This window comes from Taudactylus pleione, unplaced genomic scaffold (genome assembly GCF_031769625.1).
Source record: "Taudactylus pleione unplaced genomic scaffold, aTauple2 ptg000092l, whole genome shotgun sequence".
Classification (NCBI taxonomy): domain Eukaryota; kingdom Metazoa; phylum Chordata; class Amphibia; order Anura; family Myobatrachidae; genus Taudactylus; species Taudactylus pleione.
The window spans coordinates 10,730,462-10,755,379 of NW_028284494.1; the positions used below are offsets into that span (position 1 = coordinate 10,730,462).

Below are 24,918 nucleotides of genomic sequence, written 5' to 3' on the forward strand. Positions count from 1 at the left end.
CAAGTAGAAGTTGGCCAAAAGGTGTGCCTTTAGTAGGTGTAAGTGGCAAGAGTAAAGAGGAAGTGTGTCGCTTTGGGAAAAGTTACCTCAAGTTCTTCATGTCTGTTGTGGTACCCAAGGGTGAGCCTCAAGTACTGCATAAAGAAAGCAAGTACCACCATTGGTACCATAAAAATAAGGAGAAAAATTACCTCCGGAACTTGGAGGATGCGACCCCCAGAAGTTACCAGAGTCTGGATGGTCTTGGATCCGGTGGATGATTCTGAGAATAATGAACCCAGGGGTTTCAAGCTGGGGAGGGGGCTATGTGGCAGTATTATTATTATCCTTTATTTATATGGCGCCACAAGTGTTCCACAGCGCCTTACAAAGTACATAAACAAATAATTTGACAACTGACTTACAGTACAAAATAGGACAAGGATATGGATAATATACATTGATACATAGATGGGTTAAACGGAGGAAGGAGCATGTTGCAGCAAGTTAGGATGGGATCACCAGAGATGGTGCTGGTGAGCAGCAGATTCTGTGTGTGGCAGGAGAGATCCGCCCACACAGAATACAAAAGCATTTTGGGAAGATGTGTAATGGCTGCCATATGGCCAGAGCTCAGGTGAGGCTGCTAGTGGACACAGTCAGACAGTCCAGGTGGGGCTGCAGTGTGAGTGAAGCAGACCAGGTAGACAGGATCATACCTGCAAGGAGGCAGGCAGATCCATATACCTCTGACACTGTCCTTGTGGCAGCCAACAAGCTGTGAAAGCTATACCAGGCCAGGAGGCCAGTATCCAGTCCTGCATGTGGCAGGAAGGACCACAAATCTCAGAGACTGTGAGAGACTTTCATGCAGATTAGCTACTTCTATAGAGAGGGTTCAAGAAGTGAACTAGTGCCCTAAGAAAGGGCTAGGTTGTTTGTTATTTTATTTCTGTTTCCTGATTTCCATGCTGAAGTAAAAGCAAATTTGTTTTACTGGAATGCCACGTGTGGACTCTAATTCTGCACCTAATCATTGCACCACTGACACCAATCTACCAGGCTAACAACCCCAAGTTATCACAATACAGTAGTAGAGGAATACCCTACATTAGAGTTTCCCAAAGTCCACCATTACAGTCCAGGTTTGATGTACATACAAGTGCCTTGCAAAAGTATTCACCCCCTTGGCTTTTTACCTTTTTTGTTACATTACAACCTGTAATTTTTTTTTTTTTTAATCTGAATTTTATGTGATGAATCTGCACAAAATAGTCTAATTTGGTGAAGTGAAATGAGAAAAATATATATAAAAAATAATCTTTATAAATAAAATTCTGAAAATTGGCATGTGCATCACCCACTTTGCTATGAAGCCCTTTAAAAGTTCTGGTGCAACCAATTACCTTCAGAAGTCACATAATTAGTGAACTGAAGTCCACCTGTGTGAAATCTAAGTGTCACATGATCTGTCAGTATGAACACACCTTTTCTGAAAGGCCCCAGAGGCTGCAACACCACTAAGCAAGAGGCATCACACCATGAAGACCAAGGAGCTCTCCAAACAAGTCAGGGACAAAGTTGTTGAGAAGTACAATTCTGGGTTGGGTTATAAAAAAATATCCAAATCTTTGATGATCCCACGAAGCAACATCAAATCCATCATCATCAAATGGAAAGAATATGGTACCACATCAAATCTGCAAAGAGAGGGCTGCCCACCAAAACTCACAGGCCGGGCAAGGAGGGCATTAATCAGAGAGGCAGCACAGAGACCAAAGGCAACACTGAAGGAGCTGCAGAGTTCCACAGCAGAGACTGGTGTATCTGTGCATGTGACCACAATAAGCCATACACTCCATAGAGCTGGGCTTTATGGAAGAGTGGCCAGAAAAAAAACGTTACTTAGTGATAAAAATAAGAAGACACGATTTGAGTTTGCCAAAAAGCATGTGGGCGACTCCCCAAATGTATGGAGGAAGGTGCTCTGGTCAGATGAGACTAAAATAAAATTTTTCGGCCAATAAGGAAAACGCTATGTCTGGTGCAAACCCAACACATCCCATCGCCCCAAGAACACCATCCCCACAGTGAAACATGGTGGTGGCAGCATCATGCTGTGGGGATGTTTTTCAGCAGCAGGGACTGGGAAACTGATTCGAGTTGAGGGAAAGATGGATGGTGCTAAATACAGGGATATTCTTGAGCAAAACCTGTTTCAGTCTGCCTGTGATTTGAGACTGAGATGGAGGTTCACCTTCCAGCAGGACAATGACCGGAAGCATACTGCTAAAGCAACACTCGAGTGGGTTAAGGGGAAACATTTAAATGTGTTGGAATGGCCTAGTCAAAGCCCAGATCTCAATCCAATTGAGAATCTGTGGTCAGACTTGAAGATTGCTGTTCACAAGCAGAAACCATCCAACATGAAGGCGCTGGAGCAGTTTTGCCTTGAGGAATGGGCAAAAATCCCAGGGGCAAGATGTGGCAAGCTCATAGAGATTTACCCAAAGCGACTTGCAGCTGTAATTGCAGCAAAAGGTGGCTCAACAAAGTACTGACTTTAGGGGGGTGAATAGTTATGCATGTTGAAGTTTTCTGTTAGGTTGTCCTAACTGTTGTTTGATTCACAATATTTAAAAAAACAACAACTTCACAGTTGTAGGCATGTTCTGTGAATGAAATGATGCACACCTTCAAACAATCCATTTTAATTCCAGGTTGTGAGGCAACAAAACATGAAAAATGCAAAGGGGGTTGAATACTTCTGCAAGGCACTGTACATGCTTGAGTCCAGATGGTTAAATCAAATTGACTGAGGTACTAAGTCACCTGTACTCAAGGATGGATTGGAACCATATATCGTCCATATCGCTCAGTGTACACCCTCAATCGCGTGTTTAATCGCGCAACGTCATCCCATGTGATGAGATGCACATCAGATGGAATGACATAGCTGACGATGGCATGCAGGTGAATGACGGGATGGAAGGGTAGATCACGCGGTCGTGCAGTATGTACGACCGACCGATATATACTTCCATGAGGCGTCGGGTCAGCTGGGATACACGTCGTTCTCATGTGTACCCGGCGTATCTGTGAATCGTTTGTGGTTTATAAAAATCTTTAATGCAGCTTTTTTTTCTTCTATTAACCTTAAACATAGGGCCCCATTTACAAACGAAAAATAACCCCTTTAGCGCTCGCTATAGGGGTTATGCCAGGTTTCTGTATTTAGTAAACAGTGGTAATCTTAGATTACCGCTGTTTTTACAGCATCGCTCACGCCATCTTTTAGAGTGATGCAGGCCCCATTGCCAGCAATAGAGACCCGGCGGTGCCAGAGACCGGCGCCCGGCATCCTGATCGAAGTGATGCCGGGCGTCGAGCACGGACAGCCGCGGGGAGGGGGAGGGTTAGGCTAGGGGGAGGGAGGGTTAGGGTTAGGCACCCCCGGGGGGACGTTAGGGATAGGCACCCCCCCGGGGGACTTAGGTTTAGGCGTTGGGGAAGGGAGGGTTAGGTTTAGGCACTTAGAGGGGGGATTAGGGTTAGGTACTGGGGGGGAGGTTAGGGTTAGGCACCCCTAAGGGAGGGTTAGGGTTAGGGGGTAGTATTAGGTTAGACAATACTTACCTTGAATGATCGGGATTTCCTTCTCTGCTCGGGATGTCACTGTCAGGATTCCAACCACCGGGCATGGGTCCGGCAGTAAATCATAACGATTCCATATAAACTCCTTCATTGACATGTTGAGGCAAGGACATGTACCCTTCTCCCAGGAAATTAATCCTTTTCATTTCTTTGTCACATTTCTACATAATAAATCATCTGAAGGCAATGTCAGGCACCCCAGCTGCTGTGGAACTACACATCCCAGCATGCCCTGTCTCAGTTTTAGCATTCCTTAACAGCAAACCTGTGGCAGGGCATGCTGGGATGTGTGGTTCCACAGCAGCTGCAGTGCCACAAGTCGCCTTCCTTTGTAATAAGCTCTAAGTTTTTCACTTCAGTGAAAATTGAGACGACATCATACATTGGATGCGTACTTAGCGAGGTACGCCTTTGTTGCGCCAAATTCATCTCACCATATGGTGAAAATAAAAAATCGATAACCCTCACTGAAAATCCGGGTATAATTGTGGAAAAGAATGCATGAAAGGCTCCAGTGCTGAGGTTTTACACTTTTACGGACCGAAAATCACACTTATCCTGCCAAGGATGGTAATTATGACCATACAGTATCTGGATCCTTTGTTTTGTTAAGGGATTGTGCAGCTGTAATATTTTTCAGTCTTCACACAGGGCAAAATAATTATAATGACACAGGATGGTGGAGAAAGAGAGATTAGGAGACAGACAACAACCGAACTTATACTTAAAAGTAGAGATGTGCGGGTTCGGATAGGTTTGGATTTTCCCGCCAAATTCGTCTCTTTCCCGCCAATTTTTTGGATCTCAAAAACAGGCAAAATGTCATCTTTCATGGACAAACATCATCTTTCATGTGCAAAAGTCCATTAAAATTGGCGGGTAAGATCCGAATTTGGCGGGAAAATACGAACCAATCTGAGCCGCACATCTCTACTTAAAAGTAACGCATCATTACATGATTTGCATAATCTATTATAAATAAACTATAGGACTATGTACTGAAAACTATAACAGACAGGCAATATGAATAATATTCAGACTAAGTAGGGGTGAGCGGTTTGGATTCTGTGGAATCCGAACTGCTGCGAACACTGGGGATCCGAGTCAGGTGTACCCGTCTGACTCGGATCCCACTTGGAGGCCAAACATCATCCTCCCGACATCGGATTCTTGCGAGACTTGGTTCTATATAAGGCGCCGAGACCTGGACTCGGCGCCATTTCACTGTTCACATGCACGCTGTGCACAGCTCTGCAAAGTCTCTCTACTTAAAAGTGTCTGTGTCCAGATCCAGAGTGGCTGTGCTGTTATCTGTTAGGTGACTGTGGGGGCACACTGATCCAGAGTGTCTGTGCTGTTAACTTCTAAGCGACTGTAGGGGCACACTGATCTCGGGAGGCTGTGCTGTTAAGTGATTGTGCTGGCACACTGATCCAGAGTGGCTGTGCTGTTATCTGTTATGTGACTGTGGGGGCACACTGATCCAGAGTGGCTGTGCTGTTAACTGTTAAGTGACTGTGGGGGCACACTGATCCAGAGTGGCTGTGTTGTTAACTGTTAAGCGACTGTAGGGGCACACTGATCTAGGGAGGCTGTGCCGTTAAGTGACTGTGCTGGCACACTGATCCAGAGTGGCTGTGCTGTTAAGTGAATGAGGGGGCACGCTGCATGGCTGTAGTAGCCTGTGTCCGACTCCAGACTCACAAGTGGCTGTGCTGCAGTGTTAACTTGTTAAGTGACTGTGTATGTGTAAGGAGGCACACTGCATGCTGATGTATGCTGCGCTACTCTGCTGATTAAAGTGGTTATGTCCAGACTCACAAGTGGCTGTGTGTACAAGGCATGCTGATGTGTGCTGCCCTGTACTCATGCCCATCTACTCCAGTGTAAAAAAAAGTTAAATAATATTTAAAAAAAAAGTAAAAAATTTTTTTTTTATAAAAGTAAAGAAAAAACTGCTTTTTTGTGCTGTATCCCACTGTGTACTGTACAAGCTCTGTGACTCCTTGGGCTGTAGCCCTCTGTCTATACGAGCAGTGTGACTCCTTGGGCCTTAGCACTCTGTGTAACTGTATACAAGCACTGTGAGTCCTTGGGCCGTAGCCTTTGTGTAACTGTATACAAGCACTGTGACTCCTTGGGCATTAGCCCTCTGTTTTTACAAGCACTGTGTCTCTTTGGGCCATAGCCCTCTGTGTTTACAAGCACCATAACTCCTTGGGCCGTAGCCCTGTGTTTACAAACACTGTGACTCCATGGGGTTAGCCCTCTGTATTTACAAGCACCATAACTCCTTGGGCCGTAGCCCTCTGTGTTTGCAAGCACTGTGACTCCTTGGGGTTAGCCCTCTGTGTATACAAGCACCGTGACTCCTTGGGTCGTAGCCCTCTGTGTATACAAGTACTGTGACTCCTTGGGCCATAGCCCTCTGTGTATACAAGCACCGTGACTCCTTGGGCCATAGCCCACTGTGTATACAAGTATTGTGACTCTGCTGGCCATACCCCACTGGGTGGATGGGAGGGCCTAAGAACAATACCAACTTGCACTACCTTTAATTTCTGCCTCTGCTGTGTGGGCTTTAAATTGTGGTGTCTGTGCCACTGCTCTGTCACTTAGTAACCTGCCAGCTCACTGCAGCCTTTGGCCAATAATGGTGAAGCTGTGACGTGGTCTAAATTGACTGTAAATTACTGGAAATGAATGTTATTAAGGTTAATAATACTCTAGGAACAAAAAAAAAGCCCAAATGATGTGACTTTAGCTTTTTTTTGACAATTTTTGTAAAAAATCCAAATCCAAAACCAGTCACGGTGGTTTGGCAAATCCAAATCCGGACAACGAATCAAAGCCAAATCCAGCAAAAACGGTCCGGCGCACATCCCTAATTCAGAGAATATTAAACAGAATACATTCATGAAAATATAGGAGTACACTACTGTATGATTATTATGTATATGTTCTGCAACATTTGAAAAACTTTGGCTGTTATAATTATACATTTACTCCATAGGAGCCGGCTCATGTTTAACCGAGATGTGCAGTAATGGATGAATCCATCAACTGACACAAATCATCTTTAATTCATTTCAATTGTCTATATATAGTCAGGCCCGCCAAGAGCCGTGGCGGACCCCGGTAATAGGGGACGTGGCCTAATCGCGGGAGGCGTGGCCACGCCCCCTTGCCGAGAAAAAAAAAAAAGATTTGCCAGCGCAAAGCCAGGGGGGGCGCGATCAGTGTGATCGCTCCCCCGCACAGGCATAGGAGACCGCTGTGGCTGCTGCTCAGCAGCCACGAGCAGCCTCCAACTGCGGCTCAGCACACGCTGTGTGCTGGGCTGCTGTGAGGGGGAAGTGGCGCCGGACCCGGGCCCCCACCGGGCCCCTCAGGAAGCCCGGCCCGGGTAATCTGTACCCGCTCCCCCCCCTCTTGGCGCCCCTGTATATAGGATCATTTAATTTGATTAATGAATTTATATGTCACACACAATGGGCCTGATGCCGAGTTACATGCAATTTCCGAAAGTGGACGCTTATCGCAATATTTTGCTTCCCATCAACGGATGAATGGGCATTACTGGGTGGGAACTGGGCGGTAATGGGGCGCTTCAAATATAGGTGACGTGTCCTGTGGGCATGTAGCTTGGTGCGTTACACTATTGAAACTTGTAGGTTATTCGTCTGAGTATGGCCTCCTATGTGAGCAATTCTGCGTCTCTATACGTAACCACTTTCAGCAACACGCCCGCAACACTCCTGCGGCATTCCCATAAGACAGAACATCTCTGTGCATTTGCTTAGCCATATCCCCTGGCAACCTCCCAGTCGCTATACAGGTACGTCCCTTACATTTCTGCTACTGTGCATCTAAGTTTCTTCTGCGACTCTACACGACCAAAATTGGGATGCGTGATGGTGCTCCTTCCCTATGGATCTCGGATCCCTCCGTCCCTGTCTGGCTCCTTCCACCGGACGTTGGGGCTCTTGTGCACATGCGTGACCTGTCATCGTGACCCGGATTGCGCCGTTTACACACCAGGGTTTCACGGGTCATTCCCGCGTTAAACCCTGCAAGTTACCTTGGTTGGATTGCCGGGTCACTCGACCTGGGAATCCAACTCTGTTCCCTTTTACACCAAGGAGCTACCCAGGTTAACCCTGCAATAACTCGGGTTTTAGCTCTGGTGTAAAAGGGGTATGTGAAGCTGTCCTGACTTTCTAGCATTAAAACCTCCTACACCATGTTGTTAATGCAACAGTGTAGGGTAAATTGCTTCAGAAGTTAATATTCTGCAGTGAAAATTAGCCTCTCACTTACTCGGGAACTGCACTGGGTTATCCCACTGTGAGGCAGCAAACTGCGTTGTCATCACTATAAAGTCTAGAATCAGCTCTTAACTTATGCAAAGAGACCACACGCAATGTGTTACATGTACTAACAGATCTTTGTAATTCTCCTTAGAAACAAAACACTACAACAACTAGGCAGTATATTAGAACATAAGCATGTAGTTTTCTTACCAGTTTCCATCTTGATTAGTAAACTGTTGGACAGCATAACCAAACTGTTCATTTGGTAATCCAGAAAATATTTTATGTCCTGTAAGCCCAACATTGTATGATGTACAGAACTTAAATAAAGCACCTAAAAAAACAAGAGGAAAAAGAGAACAGAACATAAGGACACATCTAAAAGCCGAGTACTGTAAGCGGAACAGTGAGATCAACGGTTAATGCAAAGAAATAGATTTACACTAATTAAGATAATTGGGATTTTTAGTGATTGCACATGTTAGAGTAATGGTAAAGAGTGTTTCAATAAAGAGTAAAATGTTGCAGTCTATACAAAACTCATATGTTTATTATCTTCAACTGGAAAACAGGAATCTGTTATATTAATTTAAATGGCATTTGCTAAATTTAATCAATGAATAAACAAACATACAGCACTGGTAACTTTGTATGTCATAAGGGAGTGGGTACTGGTCATAATTGCACTTAACACCCCCCCTGGATCTGCCCCGAGGCAGAGGACAAATCCAGCATACTTTAAAAAAAAAAAAAATTGGGAGGGGGCGTGATCTGACCATACCTGGGCCCTGCTTGTAGATGCCTTGAGGTTAAACAAACTTTATAGGACTTTAGAATAAGCGATTAAGGGCCTATTTCAATATTAGGAGCAAGTAAAATAATAAGCCATTTGCTCCGTGGTAAAACCATGTTGCACTGCAGGAGGGGCAGATGTAAAATATGCAGAGAATTATACTTGAGAAAGCGTATTTCCTGGCTTCATTATAACACCGCTTTTACACCTATATTCCGGGTCTGACCCAGAGGTTGCAATCCGGATCAGACCTGGAATTTAGCCGGCGCCGACCCTGGATTTTTTCCCCGAGCCAGCGCCGTTCACACCGGAGTCGGGTTCTGCATAGACCCGGCTTTTCCGGCGTTGAAGTGGACGTTTGGAGATGGCATCATCTCCGAGCGCCACTGAGGCCAGCCAATCGGCAGGCGTGCGGCACGATCCAGGTCATCGTGACCCGGATCGCGCCATTTACACTGCAGGGATTAACGGGTTATTCCCGTGTTAAACCCTGCAAGTTACATGGGTTGGATCCAACCCTCTCCCCTTTTACACCAAGGAGCTACCCGGTTTAACCCTGCAATAACCAGGGTTTTAGCTCTGGTGTAAAAGGGGTATAAATTTCAGTGTGAAAACAATGCAATTATGTGTTTGCTACATGCAAAAACCGCCTGCAAGGAGGGGCAGAACCCAGCAGCTTCACTAGTAGACAACTTTATATGTCTGTTCTTTTTGTGTATGTTGTATAAAATTGCAAGCATGTTCATATCTGGCATATGATTTAGCTCAATAATAACTGACGTTGATGTACATTAACATCCAACATAGGGGGTTATGTAATAGGTTCAGAGATTAAGGAACACACATTATTTCGGTGAGTTTGCCGCTAAATTGTAAAGCTGGTTTTGCCACATGACTGATTGGCACTTTAGCGGTGAACTCTCTGAAATCATGCCGGTTTCTTCATCTCAAAACCTATTACATAACCTCCATAGAGTTTACGTGTTCTCTAATATGATAGATTTATGGCCAAAACACTGTGTGCAAAACATGTCCCAAAAATGTGTCCTCTCATTCCGTGTGTCTTTTTGATGCCTTCAAGACCTGATTATCTATTAAACAACATCCTTACAGAGAAGAATGTCCAAAGTCATTATCTTACTCTGGAAATACTGAACGACAAGACGATCTATCCATTTTAGGCAATTTGTGTGTGATCCCACATCCTGACACTAATTATAAATTCACAGGATCCTTGAAATACAGTAATTACTGCCCCAAAAAAAGGGCTTCTGATGAGCAGATAGTTTCTGTAATGGCTGTAAAGCGTCTTCCTTAGAGAAAAAAGTGAGAATGAAAAGTAAAGAAATAATTAATGAAACACTGTTGTGAGAAGTACATGATAACTAAGTAATATAACCAAGTAATGCAATTAATAAAAACATTATTCAAACCAATAAATTTAACTTATCTGAATACGGGGAAAAACTACAACTAGTAACTGTCATTAAATAACAAAATTGCAACCTATGGCAATACTACATTATTACATAGATCCACCAGACCAATACTACATTATTACATAGATCCACCAGACCAATACTACATTATTACATAGATCCACCAGACCAATACTACATTATTACATAGATCCACCAGACCAATACTACATTATTACATAGATCCACCAGACCAATACTACATTATTACATAGATCCACCAGACCAATACTACATTATTACATAGATCCACCAGACCAATTGCTCTTTGTCACCCCCTCATCATTGCCTGTGTATTAAGCCCCTGGCAGCGAGGACCCTCCAATTTTCATACATTAGGGGCATCATAGTTGTGGTGGTAAAGTACAAAATATACCTAATTGCTGACTATGGCCCTCATTCAGAGCCGCACGCTCTGAATGAGGGCCGGGCTCAATTTTCATGGAGCGTCCTCCTGGACGCTCGTATAGCTGTGGGTCACCACCCACAGGCTATACGAGCGTGCATTGTGATGGTCGCGATGGTCGAGACCATCGCGACCATCGAATTTGCGAGCCGGAGCCTGCGGTTGAGGTTTTCAACCGCAAGCTCCGTAGTGATTTTGGCTCTATCAGAGCCAAAATCACTCCCACTGACATCACTAGTGATGTCAGTGGGCCGGCTTCTGACGGGAGGCGTTCCCTTAGGAACGCCCCCGTCAGGGAGGCACGCCCCCGGCACGCCCACCAAAGGGGGCGTGCTGTCAATCAACATTGACAGCACGCCCCCTTTGATCGGACACAACGAGCGAAGGACTTTCCTTCGCTCGTCGTGTCTGGCGCATGCGCACGACGGAGCTCCCTCCGTCGTGCGCATGCTCAGTCCATAACATCGACCCACTTGCGAGCGGACAGCCGCTCGCGAGTGGGTCTGAATCAGGCCCTATATATATATATATGTATATATATATATATATACATATGGACTATCATTGTTTAGCACACAGCAACATCAAATAAATCAGCATAGAAATAAATATAATTATTGCAGGCTGAATTTTCATACCAAAACAGATCTGGTGAATATATACATCTGGTCATATTTAAATAGTAGAATTACTTGTTGGGAGCTAAAATAAGTGAGATATATATCAAAGCTTCTTAAGAGGACAGGTGGGGAGGTTTCCAATAGCAACCAAGTAGATTCTACCTAACATTTTATAGAATGTAGAAATAGAAGGAACAGCGCTAGTGTGGAGTTTATAGGGTATACTCCACACTAGCGCTGTTCCTTCTATTTCTATTTTGACCTCCTATTGAGGAGACTTACACCCTCCTCCTTACAGCTGCTTTCGTGAGTAGCGCCACTCCTTTGTTGTTTTTTTGTGGTTATATTTTATAGAATGTACTTGATAAATGGTAGTTAGAAGCTGATTGGTTGCTTCTCCACTTGTCCTCTTTTAAAAGGTTTGATACATCTCCCTTAAAATCTTTCTGGGGTCATTTATTTTTGGGGGCGGAGCACTGAAAGCACTTTGGCTGTGTCGTCAGGGGCACAAAGAGGGGGAGGCCCAAGTACAGATTACCAGAGGCCAGGGCTTTTTGGAGAGAGATCAGTATTTTTTCTCATTCTTATGGGGTAGGGGGTGTGACAACGCCTCCCGGTTTGGCCATGCATCCCAGAACCCGGGCCCCATTCAGCTCTCAATGGTCCTGTGTGTCAATCCAGAAGGCAAAATAACTCCTGGTAGGCAGCTGCTGATGTAACCTCACATTGGGAAAAAAATTCTTGGTAATCTCATACATGTATACTGCAGTGTCGGAACCAGGACAGGTCGGCCGGGGCTCGTGCCCTGGGTGCTGGTGTACCGTCAGCGGGTGTGTGTGTGTGTGTGTGTGTGTGTGTGGGGGGGGTGGTCGTCGCCGGCCACGGTCCAGTAAAGTCAGTGTTGTGCGGACTGCAGTGAGTGCGGTCCACACTACATAGTAACACACCGCCGCCGGGTGGTACACTTGTACTACCTGGCGGCGGCGTGTGTGTTTCAGCAGCCAATGAGAGTCAGACAGACTCTCATTGCCTGCTGCACCCCCACTGCTGGAGCCGGACTGAAGCTCACTCATGAGCTTCGTCTTCTGGCTCCTGCAATGGGTGATGGGAGAGACGTCATGATGTCTCTCCCATAGTACCGAGCGGGAGGACGGAGGAGCAGACAGCAGCGGGCGCGGCAGGAGTGGGGATTCAGGTAAGTGGTTTGTGTATGTTTGTCTGTATGTGTGTTATATATGTAAGGGGCACTACTGCCCGGGGGAACTGTATAGGGGGCACTGTATCACTACTGGGGGCACTGAATAGGGGGGACCACTACTGGGGGCCTGCATAAGGGGGACCACTACTGGGGGCACTGTATAAGGGGCACTACTGGGGGCCTGCATAAGAGGGACCACTACTGGCGGCACTGCATACTGGAAGTACTGTATAAGGGGCACTACTGGGGGCCTGCATAAGAGGGACCATACTGGGGGCACTGCATAATGGAAGTACTGTATAAGGGGCACTACTGGGGGCCTGCATAAGGGAGATCACTACTGGGGGCACAATATAAGGGGCACTACTGGGGGCCAGCATAAGAGGGACCACTACTGGGGGCACTGTATAAGGGCCACTACTTGAGGCTTTATATAAAGGGCACTACATAAGGGGGACCACTATTGGAGGCACTGTATAAAGGGCACTACTGGGGGCCTGCATAAGAGTGACCATTTCTGGGGGCACTGCAATGGAGGGGACTGTATAAGGGGCACCACTGGGGGCACTGCATAAAGGGGACTACTACTGGGGGCATTGTATAAGTAGCACTACTGGAGGCACTGTATAAAGGGCAGTGTATAAGGGTGCACTACTGGGGGCACTGTATAAGGGTGCACTACTTGAATCACTGTATAAAGGGCACTGCATAAGGCACTACTGTGGCCACTGTATATGGGTGCACTACTGGGGACACTGCTACATGGGGCACTGCTACTGGGGGCATTGCATAAGGGGCACTACTACAGTGGGCATTAAGTTGCAAATGGAATGGAAAGGAATGTTCCCAGAGTGACGAGAAACTGGGGTGTGTCATGTTGACACGTCCCCATTTTTTCAGTGGTCACGCCTACTTTTCAGCGCACACCTTCGACATGCGCACATGGTAGGGGGGCTCCCTTTTTCATCTTGCCCTGGGCTCCAAATACCCTAGTTACGCCACTGGTATACTGTACAGTCATTCCAATCTGTTATGTAGTTCTTGCAAAAGGGCCCTAAAATTAGTAGTTTTGCCGCTGGTTCCAAAATTGGAGCTCATTCTGTTCTGAAGCATAGGACAAAAGACCCACATGTGTCTGATACTCCAAATCCATGCCTGTGTCTTTACAGATCAATCTTAGGCGAAACCGAAAGGTGTTCCGGGGGTGCAGCCGACAACCCATTAGCTCTATTCTGCCATATTTAATGTAGGCAGGGTGCCTGTTGCAGCTGGGCAAGGTGAAACAGCAACAGCGGCATTTCAAACATGGCGCCGACCGTGAACCAATCACAGCTCGCAGAACGGCAGCCAGTCAGGAACCCCTGTGAGCAGCTCCAGGGCGGCGCCATGTTTGAAATACTGGCGGTACTGTTTCACTGTGCAGCCAGTTCCTTTTTCACTAACAGACACTCTGCCCCATGTAATTCTAGTATATACATAATATGTTAAACTGGGACCACCCATTGCCAGATTTCTAGTTTCGTCTATGAGATCAACATATGGATTTGTGTGGAGGAATGGTGTCTACTGCAGGGATTACTGTTTACAGGACAGAAGATTAATCTAATCAGAAGTTAACTTTACACAAGCGTGAAAATGTTCTTGATTATGTGGAGCGCTGCTGGGCTATTAGCCACGTAAATTGATGAATATAGTATAAGCTTAATTCCTTGCTATATCTAGGCACAAATAATGTAACATACATAAACTATTAAAAAAAGTTTAAGTAAATGTAAACTAGCTATAAAGACATCCCAGTGATTTCTTACTTTTTATGCCAGACAAGCACTTTTTGTCACAGTGGTCACGAAACGCGTCATCAGCCGCCTGCACCGCCCCACTTTACTTGGATGCGGTGACGCACACTGCAGCCTCCGGCAGGCTTGAATGCTCTTCGATATTACTGGCATTGTAAAGTGGGGGCATGGCTACAATGACACAATTCAGTGCGAATCACGTCATCGGATATCCGGAGCGCACACTTTACTCAGAAAGTAATAGGCAGCTCCGGGTGAACATGGTGGTGCACATTTAGCTAGAGGAGGCATGAATGCTCTTCCTGGCGGCTGGGGTCAGCACCTGAGATTTGGGAGCCTCCAGGGAGAGTAGACAGGTATGGCTGCAGTATTCCTAAATAGCGGCAATACTTACTTTTGCCATAAACATGTAGAAAACAGCTGTTAGTGATGCTACTGATGTAATCCTGGGAGCTGCATTATTCATCTCCATAGTCATAAAGACATTTCCAAACTGTTTCATCTCTGTATAACTGTTTCACAGCACATAAGGACTGCACACATCCAGTACAGATAGCGAGCGCGAATAACATGCACGTAACTTCCAGTATCTGAGTCACAGTAATGATTATCTCTATACTCTACTACGAAATACTTATCTTACGAAATATTTTAAATACTTTAAATATCCTGTCCCCATGTAAACACAGACACTTTATGTGAATGTATTATGCAACAATCCTTTCTATATATATATTAGCCATTCATACCATCCTACAGAGGTCTAGACAGAGGATATTAGTCAACATGATTTTTACAAAATAAGAATGAGCCATGTTTATTCTTCTTACTGTATATACTTTGTATAAACATGCATGGGATCTGTTATCCAACCACCACTTACAAATAGGAGCTCTGCTGCAGTACCTCATAAGGGCCTATAAAGAAACTTAATTTGCCTTCATTCAGAAAGGTCAGTTTCGGGATCATTTAATTAAGTAGCCTATGAAAGAAAGAGAAAGAAAGAGCCTTACTCGGGATATATCTGAGTTATCTTCTACAGGAATCGGTATGTAATGCCGCCATATGTAATGCCAGCGCACTAAATACAGACGCTGGAAGCTCGATTCGTCAGGATGCCGACTGGGACTGTTAAGTACCCTAACCCTCCTCTCCCCACCCATATACCCTAACTCTCCCTTAGTGGTGCCTAACCCTAACCTCCCCCCGGTGGTGCCTAACCCTAACCTCCCCTTGGTGTTGCCTAACCCTAATCTCCCCCCCCCGGCGGTGCCTAACCCTAATCTCCCCCCGGTGGTGCCTAACTCTAACCTCCCCCCAGTGGTGCCTAACCCTAACCTCCCCTCGGTGATGCCTAAACCTAACCTCCCCTGTCCCCGCGACCTAAACCTAATCCTCCCAGGGTGGTGCCTAACCCTAAATCCCCCCAGGGGTTCCCTAACCTAACCCTCCTCCCCTGTGGCTAAGCGCTAACACTGCCCTGCTTACCTTTGTTCGGGAAGCCATCCATCTAGATTCCGGCATCAGGATCTAGACGGGCGCCTGTTCCATGTTGGGATTTAGATGCCGGGATTTAGATGCCAGGATTTAGTCAGGCAGCTTTCCAGGTGTCTGCATTTTGACCACATCTCCTTCTGCATTAGGCAAAGAAACACTGCAGACCCCATTAACATAAATGGGGACAATGGGTTGGGCTATTTTACCAAGCTCTGAAATGCTTAGCTTGTCTATGTTGGGCCACAATAGCTAAAGCCTCCCTATGGAGGATATATTACCTAAGAGGAATCTTATGATCCCTTCCCAGCAGACGTCATGTTGTTATTATTATTATCATCCTTTATTTATATGGAGCCACAAGTGTTAAACAGTGCCTTACATAGTACATAAACATATAAGTGGACAAGAAACCAGTGACACAGCACAATACAATGCAGGACAAGGTTTATACCCATTGCTGCATTAGCAATTAAAACACTCAAAATAAGCATTAGGGAGTCAGCAGCCAAGTGTTAGATGTACTTGTGGGGAGAAAGGAGTGGAAGAAAGATGTGGTAGACAGGGAGGAAAGAGCATGTAGTGGGTTAGGATGAGAGCCTTGATGAAATAGTGGGTTTTGTTGAGCGAAGTGGAGGGGTGGGAGTGTGAAGGCAGATGAGGTCAGAGATGTAAATGGGAGACGATTGGGTGAGGGCTTTGTGAGTGTGAGAACCTTGAATTTGGCTCTGAAGGGGAAGAAGAGCCAGTGTAGGGCTTGAAGGAGAGGGGAGGCAGATGTAGAACGTTTGGAGAGAAAGATGAGCCGAGCAGCAGCATAGAGGACAGATTGGAGAGGAGAAAGGTGGGAGGCCAGATAGGAGAAGGTTACAGTAGTCCAATCTGGAGATGACCAGTGAGTGGATTAGGGTTTTAGTAGCATCCTGGGTGAGATAGGGTCTAATCCTGGAAATATTTTTGAGATGAAAAATACAAGACTGTGAGAGGTACTGAATGTGTGGTTTGAAGGAGAGGGAGGAGTCCCGGATAACTACAAGACAGAGAAATTTCGGGCTAGACAAGATAGTTGTGTCATCAATTGATGATGAAATTGTGGGAAGCGAGGTTACGCAGGAGGATGGGAAGATGATCAGCTCAGTCTTAGACATGTCAAGTTTAAGAAAGTGCTGGGACATCAAGGAAGAGATAGCAGAGAGACAGTTGGAGAGAGGGGGAGAGGTAAGGGAAGGAAAGGTAGATCTGAGTATCATTATTATTATTATTATTATTATTATCGTTTATTTATATGGCGCCACAAGTGTTCCGCAGCGCCTTACAAAGTACATAAATAAATAGATTGATTTACAGTGACTTACAGTACAGTGCAATACAATACATTACAGGACATGGATAATATATATTGCTACATTCACGACCATAACACCCAGATAAGCAACAATGCAAAGCAATCAAGTGTTAGGTGCCCTGGTAGAGAGTAAGAAGTAGATGAGGGTATAGTAAGGAGATGCACAAGAGGGTAGAGGGCCCTGCTCATAGGAGCTTACATTCTAACATCAGCATAGAGATGATATTGGAGGGATGAATTCACCTAAATATACATATATAGGGAGAAAAGAGAGGTCCAATAACAGAACCTTGGGGAACATCTACTGTTAGTGGAAGTGGGGGGGAAGAGGAGTCATGAGAGCAGACAGAGAAGGAACAGTAGGATAGGTAGGAGGACAGCCAGGAGAGGGCAGTATCACATAGACCAAGGGAGTGAAGGATTTTCAGGAGGAGAGGGTGGTCCACAGTGTTAAAAACAGCAAAGAGGTTAAGTAGAATGAGCAGTTATCACGATTTTACTCTTCCCCGAGGGTTGATGCTAGATCCAAGATGGCAGAAGGATCTCTAACATCACAACCATGTGATCAGCAATGGAAGGGGGAGAGGCAAGGCAGGTGAGCTTCCACTTTTAATATCCACGTGGACATAGAGTGGGAATATTAACCTGTGGCGATCAAAGCGAGGCCCCATGTTCTAAACCTTGCTTCTCTCCATTGTCGCATCTCATATGGTTGTGACTTCAGAGGTCCTGCAGCCCACTTCATTTTAGACCTAACTAGGGATAGCTATCGGTGGGGTATCAATAGGTGGTTACCATCGATGGCACAAAAAACATCTATGGTGAAACACTGATGGTTTGCAGCCCCTCGATGGCCACCGCTGTGGTGTGGAACAGTAGGCTGTGAGCCAATCAACAACAGGTGGGTCTTAGCAGTCACCGTGGGGTCGTGATCATGTGATTCTCTATGTACCATGTCATAAGGGTCCAGACCCCACGACAAGGTACAGCCAGCGATTATCGGTACTATGCCCCCTCCCCCATGGACCTCTAGTACGAACTGTTGTCATGTATAGAGTAAAGTCATAGCAATATAGTTATCACTTTATTGCAAACCTTTTCACAGGGACAGGCTTCTGTCCGAACCAATGCCCCAGAAAAAAGGTTTTTTGTTAAATGGCCCCCAAAAGCATTCCTAAATGCTGCTGCATGATATGTTAATAAACATACTGTTTCCTCCACTGTAAAGGAAGTGATCAATCCAATCTCTAGCTTCCTTAAACAATTAAATGGAGTAAGTTATGTGTGTGTTAGATTTTTATCAAATACATTTTTAAATCTTCTAATTTTAATGCAGACAGAAATATATAGGGGTTTACAACTTGCTATTTTTACTGTTATATTTGTTATTAAAAATAATAATTGCAATAAATTCAGTCCTTCCTGTAAGCCAGGGGTGAAGAACGTCTGGGCCGTGGGCCGTATAAGGCCCGCAAAATCATTTGGTCTGGTCCTGCCAAGGCAACCGCAGACGGGACTCGAAATTCAATAAAACTAGGAGTTTTTTTCTACAAGCCTCATCTGGCTAGCAGGGTGCCTAGAATGGCATCCTGCAGCCAGAATCTATGCAGCAGTGTCTTGAGTGTCCTTAGGACACTTCAGATGGTCACACTGCTGCCCTTACAGCTTCCCGGAGCATCCTGAGGATGCTCTGGGCATTGCTGTAATCATGGCGATTATGGCCCCACCCCCTCTGCATGATGTCACACAAATGGGGCATGGCCTGCTCCGGGCCCGTGAATGATGTTATAATTATCCAAATGGCCCTTGACAGAAAAAAGGTTCCCCACCCCTGCTGTAAGCACTCATCCTGAATTTCAATGCATGAGAGTTGGCCAAAATAAATGTGCAAAAGAAACCCCCAGTAATACAAAATCATGATGAAATGTTTTGCTCTTCTCTAAGCACCATGTCTGTCAGAGCACAACTGCTACCTCCCACCTGTGTTCTAGTAGATAAAGTGCCGGACAAGCTGCTACAGTACCTGTTTTTCCCTGTGATCCAAACAAATGGGCGATCAGTTTAACAGCGTTTAACAAGGCAGCTAACGCAGAAAATATTAGGTGCTCACAGTAGGTGGTTAAGACAGAGCCCTGGGTGATCTCACAGAGGGTGCCACCCGGTGGGTTCTTACTGGTACAACTGTTTCCATATTATTTATGCTGCCTTCCTAACAGAGACCAGTTGAAAGTTACTAGGTCCCCTCCCCCACTGCCTCCAGCTCAGCTCTCAGGTACTGTGGGGGAGAGATGTATCAAACTATCTAAAGAGGACAAACTGAGAAGTTTCCTATAGCAACCAACCAGTTTCTAGCTATCGTTTTTAACATACATTCTCTAAAATGATAGCTAGAAGCTAATTGGTTGATATGGGAAACGTCTCCAACTGCCTCTTTAGGTTCGATCACACAGTACTTACCAACTTTTATAATCTCCTCTCCGGGAGCACCCTGGGGAGGAAGTGCAGGGGGCATCTGATAGGTGCAGGGACGGATTATTTGCATCATTAGGGAGTGTGGCCCAATGACATGATTATCATAAAATTGTGTCATGTTGGCCCCACCCCCTCCCCACTGACGTTCCATTCCCACATTATTCTCCCCATCCTGCCGACTTCACTAGGAAAAAAGTTTCCAAATAGAAAAAGACTTATATCATTCCCCTCTGAGATATTTAAATAGCACAGCACTTTACATTGAATTTCTCATCTTTATGCTATTGGGACCCTTGTTAAATGACGTACCCATTTTTTTCATGGAAAAGTATTCACCAGAGAAACTCTAACCAATCTTTCCTCTGCGGGTCCTGCCTCTGGCGATAGCAGTGCTATCACCAGGGGTGACCTATTGTTAGATAGCGGGCTGGATGCACTATCATCAATAACGGGATTAAACCACTGCAAATGCTTTTCACAGTTTGGACCCTATGGGTAACGACATCTTTAGATGGTGTTACCCCACAGACGCCTATAGGCTTCTTTCTGCAAAGTGCGATGACAGGGATCCAATCAGATCCCTCCCAGTTTTTCCGGCGGAACGTGCGCATCGTTCTGCTCATGCACAAAGGGACTTCTGGGTCATAAACCCAAAAGTCCCTCTCTCGCGAATGACAGCTGTTATCGGGAGAGCATTTTTTTTTCATTGCACGCCAAATGCGATGCTTGATGGATCCCGCCCAGTTAGAGGTCTGCTTTCACTGAAGAAAAGACTTTTCTCCGTTTTATAAATAGAGCCCCAAACAAGGTCACGCATTGCAGTGTTTTAGGTTTAGGCACCCGTGAAATGTTAGCGTGTCAGAAGACGGTTTTATTTTACCTTATGATGGAGCTGGTCCTGGATTAGTGTAAAATAAAATTACTAAAAAAAAAATGTAATGGTCTGAGGAATATCAATCCTATATTATGTTTTTGAAGACTCTACAAATACACAATGGAAAAGGGTACACATACAGTAGGCGCTAGAATGCAAATGTTAATTAAATATATGTCCCTTAAAATTGTTGGTCTTCCTGTGTGACTGACAGGAAGTGTAAACCTTCTCTATCCCCTTGTTAACGAGGCAAGTCTTACACACACAACGATTTTTTGAACGATTATCGATAAACGATATTGATTATCGTTCATCGTTGAAAAAAATCGTTCACTTTCTAAGTTAAAACGATGAACCATTATCGTTCATGCGCGCTCACGTTTGTAGTTTGTAGTTCAGTCAGACTGACCAACTCAATGATTTTCATTAAGGGAATATGCAAAAATCGTTTGTAGTTCAAAAAAATAGTTCATTACATTTAGTAAATGAACGATTTTAGTAAACGATTTTCGTTGATTTTTCCCTTGAAACAATGAACGAAAATCGTTTACTAAAATCGTTCATTTACAAAATTGTTGTGTGTGTAGGCAGCTTTATTCTTTGGATTACTTTACATAATTTTTCCAAAGTAAATAATTTTTGACATTTACCTCAAGGGTGATCATTTTATATGTATTAGATATTATGTCCTGGACGTGTTTTTAATATGTTTTTCATGTGGATGATTTTATTGACTGTTTGAAACACATGTATTCCATTTCTTTGGACCTGTGTTGCTGTTTGTAATCGCTGTAATAAATTTTATCTTTCAAAACCAATCGGTGCATATGAACACATCATTTTGGAAGTGGATTGCATACTTGAGCTAGAGTTGGAATATACCTGCAGAGTGAGGAAAAGAAACCTTTATTTGTAAATACCTGCTATCCTACACTGTGGGGGCGATTCAATTCAACGCATACTTGCCTACTGTCCCGGGAGTCGCGGGACACTCCCGATTTTTTGGGGAACCCCCCGCACCCCTGAAAGAGTAGGCAAATCTCCCGCATCCCGCCCACTTCCTAGTGAAGCGGGCAGGATGGGGAGATTTTCCAAGCAATTTGCGAGTCCATATGAAGGGGGGCGGGGCTAAATGACGAGTATCGCGGCATTTAGCCCTACCCCCTCCTCACGGACCCGCGAATCGTGGGGCTTTCCTGTAAAGGGGATGGGAATAATGACGGCTATAGTCAGGCTCTGCCCCCAAAGATGACAGCAGACAGGTCCCCTCCTGAAAAGGTGCAGTAAAAAGTCGGTAAGTATGATTCAACGTGAATTGAATAGCGCCGGGAGTGAGCTCCCGGAAGCTATTCAATTCAGTGCGCTGTTTGGGTGCGCTAAGGATTTTTTTCTCGCACCCCCCCGGGGATGCGAGGAGAAATCCGACCAAAGTGCCGGTCAGATACTGCCGGTTAACGTCCCTTAACACCCTTTATAAGGCGCGATAACCGGCATTCTTGGACCACACAGCGCACTGAAATTAATAACTCCGGGAGCTCGCTCCCGGCGCTAGTCAATTCGCGCTGAATTGAATCGGCCCCTATGAGTCCTGGTACGCTGTTCTAAGCTTCCCCATTAAAAAAACCTTTATGAGTGTGTGTTTTCACCTCACTGATGTGAGTGACGGTACGCAGTAGTACTTTCTTGATCCTATCCCTTTTTGAACTATGGTATATAGTATACTGTAAAGAAACCTTTTAAGGATTATACATCTGGTTTTTCCTGTGAGTGGGGAGGTCCTACAGCATCGAATCCATGTCACCGGAGAGGAACACACAGGAAGACCAACAATTTTAAGGGACGTATATTTATTAACATTTGCATTCTAGCGCCTATGTGTAGCTCCCTTTTCCATTGTGTATTTGTAGAGTGTTCTGTTTTTGGATGCGGTGATATCCCAACCGAATTGGGAACTCCTATTTTGGCTGCTGTGCGCAGACCGGTGGAAATCCTCTGTTACTGCGTTAGTATGGTTTTTGAAGAGTTCAGTATATTATGTCGCCATTTACAAGACTGTCATCATGGCAATAATGTCGTCATGTAACATTTCGATATGTTCAGCATGTCGACACTAAATATGTCGATACTAATGAAATGCTGACATGGTAACAACGTCGACAACCAGCGATGTGGATGTTCTGGCGGTCGCAGAGGTAAACACCCCAAGCCTAACCCTAACCTGGCGGTTGCAGTTAATGTTTCGGTGGTTGCGGCTTTAGTTGCAGGTTGCGGCTAATATCGTAGGTTGCAGCTAAGTTTGTAGGTTGCAGATAATATTTCAAATCTGCATGTAGCACTGGTATGTCCCTGTCCCGAAACCTAATGTCAGCATTTCGCAAAATGTCGAAAATTTCACTTGTTGACATTTACAAAGTTAACATTGTTAACATGTTAATATTTTGCAGATGTTGACATCATAACTGTCGACATTGTACTGTTGAAATGATAAATGCCGACATTGCGTCCGTGACCGCATTCTGGCTGCGCTACACCTCAGCAATTCTGCACTAATGGTTCTACAACATTATCCCAGCCAGCTCTGACTGTACCCTTCCCACATAGGTTATGTCATACAAATGTCTCATAGTTTTCTGGTTTGTGAAACAAGAGCTGGTTACTGTGTAACTAGTGTGTGCTCAAATGGGCTCGACTTCCTGTGACTCCTGTGTGATGAGAGATTGAGGTATGTATAATGAATCACATTCTGCAGATCAAGGGACAGTTGGTTGTTATATTCTAAGTACATGGCACAAAGCAACAACCTACACATCATGTATACTGACATGAAATAAAAACACCGGGCCTGATTCAGCCTGGATCGCAATAGCGATTACGCACGCAGTCTCACTGCGAAGATATGGTAATGACTGCAAACGTAATGCCATCGCAGCCTAATATAAGGACGCCCACCTCACCTTACACACATTCGTAATACTTAGCAAGCCTCACGCACACTTGTACAAGCTCCGACCAAACTCAGAAATTGCTAACCTCATCGCACGCAGTGAAAGCCCAAGCTGCATATGGCATCGCAGTGGCTAATTTATGCACGCCCCTGCAACGGCGTTCCAACACATTGGCACGCCTGCGATTCACTGACCACTCCCCCGTCACCACCCCCAAACGGTGCTTCCTGTCAATCACTCTGCGATGGGTCTGCGTAGTCACTGCGAACGCAATAGAGTCTGCTCACACGCGCACTGAGATGCATACGCGCATGCAGAACGTAACAATTAGCCAATTGCGTGCGTAATCGCAATAGCGATCCCTGCTAAATCAGGCCCACAATACTCTAATTATGTTGATAAAGTCAGCACTCACTGTTCATTCAACAGGAACTATGATTTGTTTAGCTTAGCATTTTCTAATACAGTACACATTTCATTTGTGTAACTGTCCCTGTAAGTGTATCCCCACTCCTGAGGGTCTCTGTGTTGTTGTTCCTTACATTCATCTGTAGGTAGGGCATGGGGTGGGCAGCACTGGTGGCCCCATTCTATTGGACCATGGCCACAACCCCATGAACTTGTGAAAGACTATGCTGCCCATAGCCCACCTCCTCTTCCCTCCGGATACACATATATTGTAGGGATGGACATCGGCTTCCGATGTTTCACTATCATCAGTGTCTACCTTTTGATGTTAGTGTATTCACCATTCGATGGGGCCTTTCCGATGGTAGCTGCCATCGAATGATGTGGAAGAGATGGACATCCGATGTTAAAATACATCTGAATTCAGCTGTATAACATCAGGTACGTCCGTGGGGTGTAATTGCGCTTGCGCAAACAGGGATTTTTTTGTGCATGCGCTAATCATACTAAGATTTTATTCCATCTAATTCTTTTGATGCAATGGTTAGTAGCCATCGCATCGAAAGTTTCAATGGGGGGAAGCTTAGCCATCATTTGTTGTTGGGCTTCCGATGTCCATCCCTAATTACTTGCCATGCACACTAGTAGCAGCTTATTTTTAGAGCTAAATTCTCTCCTTAAATAAAAAAACAAAAAGATAATGCTATGACTTAACAATTTAGCATCTTGTTCAGTGTGAAAAGGGTTGAAATACGCTGTTATTCACTGCTGTTAAAAAGAAAAATAAATTACTCTTTGCATGTCTTACTGGTCTGTCATTTTCGGAATCGGTATGATTTACCAGCATCCGGCAGCAGTGGAAATCCCGATCGTCTAAAGGTAAGTACTAACTAACATAATTCTACCCCCTAACCCTCCCTTTGGGGTGCCTATCCCTAACCTCTCCCCCAGTACCTATCCCTAATCCCCCCTCTAAGTGCCTAAACCTAACCCCCCCTTCCCCGCTGCCTAAACCTAAGTCCCCCGGGGGGTGCCTAACCCTAACCTCCCCCCCCGGGGGTGCCTAACCCTAACCCCCCTTCCCCTAGCCTAACCCTAACCTCCCCCCAGGGGTGCCTAACCCTAACCCTCCCTCCCCCTAGC

At 45.2% G+C, this 24,918-nt stretch overlaps 1 protein-coding gene across 2 annotated transcripts in view; it reads right to left on the bottom strand.

Annotated features, from left to right (window-relative positions):
- Positions 1 to 24,918, bottom strand: part of ITGA2 (integrin subunit alpha 2) — a 185,031-nt gene that overhangs the window by 122,951 nt on the left and 37,162 nt on the right. For both annotated transcript variants that reach the window (XM_088469430.1, XM_088469431.1), the window contains exon 2: positions 8,157 to 8,280. In XM_088469430.1, the coding sequence (XP_088325556.1) occupies positions 8,157 to 8,280 (124 nt within the window). The remainder of the gene's footprint in view (positions 1 to 8,156; positions 8,281 to 24,918) is intronic.